Genomic DNA, 5277 nt, shown 5'->3' with positions numbered 1-5277 from the left:
TGCTTCATCAGCTTCTTTTGGGGGGTCCTAGGTGACATTAGGGGTCTTGGAGACCCCTGATGTCTCCATAAAGAGGACCTGTCACATATTTTGCTATCACATAGGGGGGGTTTTATTAGCCCCCATGTGATAGCGATAAAGTTTAGTAAAAAAATAAAAAAAAAAGGGAAAAAAAATGTAAGTCCCCCCTCCCCCAAAAAAATGTTTTAAGTCCCCACCCATACATACACGCATGCAAACATGCGTCGGGGGCGCATACGTGCAAAAACGACGATTGCGCCCATTACGCCGCACATGTTACATATCGCCGCGAACGTCGGAGTGAGAGCAATAAGTCTAGGGCCATCAATCACTGATAACACTAAACTGATGAGCGGTAAAAGCTTTTAAAGTGTCGCCTATGGCCAATTTCGGGTATGGTAGTTTTCTGCGATTTCGCGGGTGCGCACAATTTTAAAGGTTGACATGTTTGGTGTCTATTTACCCGACGTGACCCCGTCTTTTATATTTTACAAAAAAACTGGGTAATAATAAATGTTTCCTAACATAATGTTAAAAAAACGTTTTTTTTCAAAAAATTTTAAATTTTTTCCTAATTATAGTAAAAAATAAAAACCCGTAGTGGTGATTAATTACCACCAAAATAAAGCTCCATCTGCCCCCCAAAAATGGTATACAATTTGTTTCAGTACAGCGTTGCATGACGGAATAAATGTCAGTCAAAGTATCGCAGCGCTGAATACTGAAAAATGGCCGGTACAGGAAGGGGGTCTAAACACCTGGTCTTGAAGTGTGTTAAAGGTTGACATGTTTTGTGCTAATTTACCCGACGTGACCCCGCCTTTTATATTTTACAAAAAAATTGGGTACAGATAAATGTTTTAGAACATAACGTAGGGAAAACAGTTTTTTTTCCAAATTTTCAGAACTTTTTTTCATTGTATAGTAAACAATAAACCCCCCCCTCCCCCCAGTGGTGATTAAATACCACCAAAAGAAAGCTCTATGTGTCCAGAAAAAATGGTATAAAATCCATGTCAGTGCAGCGTTGTATGACGGAATAAACGTCAGTCAAAGTACCGCAGCGCTGAATACTGAAAAATGGCCTGGACAGGAAAGGGTTAACCACTAGAAGTCCGCTGTGTTACACCCCCTTCCTGATCTGTATTCAGCGCTGCGATACTTTGACTGACGTTTATTCCGTCATACAACGCTGTACTGACATTCATTTTATACCCTTTTTTATGGACAGATAGAGCTTTCTTTTGGTGGTATTTAATCACCACTGGGGGGAGGGGGAGGGGGGGGGTTATTTTTTACTATATTCAAGAAACATTTAAAAAAAACAAAAAAAAAACTGTTCCCCCTATATTAAATGATAAAACATTTATATTTACCCAATTTTTCGGTAAAATATAAAAGTCGGGGTCACGTCGAGTAAAAAGACACCAAACATGTCAAGCCTTAAAATTGCTTGCGCGCGCAAAACCTCTAAAAACCATAATACCCAAAATTGGCCATAGGCGACGCTTTAAAAGCTTTTACCGCTCATCAGTTTAGTGTTATCAGTGATTGATGGCCCTAAAATGATTGCTCTCACTGCGACGTTCGCGGCGATATGTAACGTGTGTAGCGCAATTGTGTTTTTTTCGCGCTGGCGCACCGGACGCATATTTACATCTATATGTGCGTAAACGTGGGGGTGGGGGACTTTAAAAAAAAAAAATGTTTTACTTTTTTTTATATGTGACATTTATTTATTTTCTGTAGGACCCCTAATGTCACCTGGGGACCCCCAAAGAAGCTAATGAAGCCAGAGATTTGCTTTATCAGCTTCTTCTCTCTGGCTATAGCAGCCAGATGACTGACAGGTGAATCCGGAAGTGATGTATTACACATCACTTCCGCATTCAGACGTCAGAGGGAGATCGGCAAGGAGGAAGATGCTGAACTCCCTCCCATCTTACCTTCTGACACCCTCCCGAGCCGGTCCCGGGCCGCAGATGGGCTAGCGGATCCTGGGATTGAAGGTGAGCGGTCAGTACTCCAGGCGGCGGCACTCCAGGGGGGATGTCGAGCAAAACACAACATACAAGCGATCGGCGGCTATGGAGCCGCCAATCATTTGTATGTGAAAGAGCTGGTAACGGCTGTACAGAACGGACAGGTTTTTTCTGCCCGTGCGTGCACGCTAGAGAGCGCACGCCAGCAGAAAAAAAATGACGTCTAATTATGGCAACCCGCCCATGTGAGTCTGCCGACTGTCCGTTTTTTCACAACGGGCGGACGGCCAGAGGTTAAAGATGTCATAATTTCCCAGAATCCCCCATTATCTCTCATATGGAATATAATATATAAACATGGAGTGCAGGGCTTAGAACTTCATGTCATGGAGAAGTCTCATCTCATCACATCCTTCTCTGTCTGTCCTGTGTCAGTTTGTAGCTCCACCATAGAGCGGGATTCTGACACTCGTCACATTGATGGATCGGGTCTCCCTGCAGAACAGGCTTAGAACCCCCAATCTAAGCGGGAGAGTGATTCCTATACAGGAGCCCAATATATGTCCCACCAACTACTCTCCACCCCACCTCACACCATGTGACCCCGACACTGACCCGTATGGTCTCCTCCTTCACAGTGGCCAAGCTGGAGCCGCGTTCCTCACAGTCCTTAGCACTGTCTGTACGGGATTTATTGGTCTCAGAGAAGAAATAACATTTATCATTGATGGTGATCCAGAGATCCGGACATCTAGGAGACCGACCTGTAATATGGAATAATAAAGACCTTCATTGATGATAGAGAGAGGGCTGGACACAGGAGAGACTGTCCTGTAATATGGAGTAATAGAGATTATCAGTGATGATGGAGATCTGTATTACCTTGGATGGGTTGCGTCTGATCTGACACAGGCAGATGGGAACTGTTTCCGGTGACGCGGCCGTCCCTTGTTATTCCTGTGATACACATTCATGTTAAAGAGCAACTCCTGACAAGCAGTACAAGTATTCAGTAACAATGTGCAGGCGGGGGTGCAGCCAGTCACCGCTCCAATGTATAATCTCTGTACAGTGCAATACACATTTGTTGTTGTGTTTCTGAAGAACCGTTAACCATCTGATAGTATAAAATGCTGCACAGTGTGGTTTGGTCACACCGATCATTAGTCCTGTTGCTGGTCTGAAGTAACAGAACCCCAGGAGACAAAACCGATTATTTTTACCATGGCCCGTCCAAAATGTTCACCCAACTTAAATATTTGTGCAAACACAAGATTTACTAAGCCTAGATTTCAATTTAGATATATTCCCGTTTTTATGCATTTTTGGTCCTGCCTTCACTCGCTGGTAGGATTTTTTGAGTATTTTGTTGGAATAACCTCTTGCCCGTAGTCTAATCCTCAAATTTTGAGCTTCCCTTTCAAAGTCAGCATCACTCGTACAGTTCCTCCTGACTCTCAAATACTGGCCATACGGGATACTGTTTTTCAGACTTTCTGGATGGGCACTACTTGCCTCAAGGATAGCATTCCCTGCTGTATCCTTCCTGTACAGACTAGTGTACAGGACCCCCCTCGTGTCCTTGCACACAAGGATGTCTAGGAAGGGTAACTTACTGTCATCTAATGTTAGGTGAAATTTTTGGACGTTAAACCCACTATTACTTATCGACGTTGTCCCTCCCTAAAGGATAAATTGACGAGCAGTGACTTTGTTAGAGGAAGTGGTAATTGCTGTAAATATCGAGGAACCTTCCAATGTCAAAAATGCAAATTCTGTCGCTTTGTCCAGTCTGGCACTGAGATTATCACCCCTCGGGGAAAACGTTTCAAAGCGCGTCATTTTGTCAACTGCGAAACAAAGGGTGTCATTTACTTGATGCTATGCAAGTGTGACATGTTTTACGTTGGGAAAACAAAACGAATGTTCAAGAATAGGATCTCGGATCATCTGACGGACATATCGGCCAGAGATCTGAGGTCTCCTATTGTGAGACATTTTGTGGATACACATAACGGACAGATCGACAGACTTCGCTTTTTTGCGTTGGACAGGGTACACCACCCAGACGTGGAGGGGATTGGGAAAAATCTCTTCTACAAAGGGAATGTAGATGGATCCATCAAACAAAATCTCATGAGGCCCCGGGGCTGAATGATATGATTAATTTTAGTTGCTATCTCTAAAGTCAATCGGTATATCAAACATGATGTCTCTTATTGTGATAATTAGAATGTATTTACACTGCTTTTCTTCATATGGGCATTTTCCCCGTTTTTTTAAAATAATTTAAAATAAAATAAAATAAAGAATAATGGACATACCTAGCCAGATCGAACAATGTGAAAGACCCTTGGGGTTTCGGATAATGCCGGTTCATAATGGACAATAAAATTTTTTTATTTCTGTGCATAGGGGACTTTCTAGTGTAACTAAGTTTTATTGAAACCCTGGAGTTTGGTTTTCACTTTAGCTGTATTTTGCATAGCTCCCTTTGTTCCCCGTAGTTTTTGACTAGATTTACTAAGCCCTCCCATTCAGGGAACCTGATCTTCAAAACAGGGGCAACAAGAAGTATGGAGACGTGGAAGCAGCTGTAAGAGTACAAATTGCTAGAAAGAGTCATAAATACCCAGAAGCCGCCCGTCTTCCTGGATAGATGTATCTTATACAACTCAGAATCTCTACACCAATTAATTCTTTCAATGTTTTTAGTGTGTGCAATCAGCCCCACCCCTGAGGAGTCTTTTACCTGTCACTCGGAGGAATATCAGCACTGACTGTAGAGTGACACACGTCAACAGAATCACCATGAGCAGTGCAGGGGCCAGAAAACCATAGAAGGTTGCTCCATGGATCATATTCTTCTTTCTGGATGATGCTGGGGTCACATGATGAGAGACAAATGTTGTAGAAGTGTTGTTGAATGATGCTGGGACCACATTGTCATACAGAGGGGATACCTGGACCATACGCCTATTATTGGCTGCTGTAGGGACCGCATGCAGAGGGCTGGATCCAGGGTCTGCACCCTCATTGTCAGATTCTGGAAATACAAGGATGACATAAAGATGAATAGGAGCAGTACAACAAGAGGATAGCGTTCAAATTAAATTGTTTCACCAAGATCAGTAGGTTCAATCAAAGAGTTTTGGGGCCCAGAACGACCCCATTCATCAGGGATGTGTAACAATGCAGCAAAAAGATACGTCTTTTATAGATCTAAACTGTGGATGCAATTCTCCGCCTGATGTATCCCCCCCCCCCCCGTCCT

The 5277-nt window shown here is 43.2% G+C and overlaps 1 protein-coding gene across 1 annotated transcript in view; it reads right to left on the bottom strand.

The window, feature by feature from the left end:
• Positions 1 to 3845, bottom strand: part of LOC108801532 (killer cell lectin-like receptor subfamily B member 1B allele C) — an 8818-nt gene extending 4973 nt beyond the window's left edge. Inside the window, exons 1-2 of the mRNA XM_018573422.1 lie at positions 3755 to 3845; positions 2619 to 2767 (exon numbers count right to left, since the gene is read on the bottom strand). Coding sequence (XP_018428924.1) covers positions 2619 to 2767; positions 3755 to 3845 — 240 coding nt within the window. The remainder of the gene's footprint in view (positions 1 to 2618; positions 2768 to 3754) is intronic.
• Between the last annotated feature and the right edge of the window lie 1432 nt (positions 3846 to 5277).

Source organism: Nanorana parkeri, unplaced genomic scaffold, assembly GCF_000935625.1.
Source record: "Nanorana parkeri isolate BGI_ZX_2015 unplaced genomic scaffold, ASM93562v1 scaffold2373, whole genome shotgun sequence".
NCBI classification, from domain to species: Eukaryota; Metazoa; Chordata; class Amphibia; order Anura; family Dicroglossidae; genus Nanorana; species Nanorana parkeri.
Note: the sequence above shows the minus strand (reverse complement) of the source record. Positions and strands in the feature narration are given on the sequence as shown.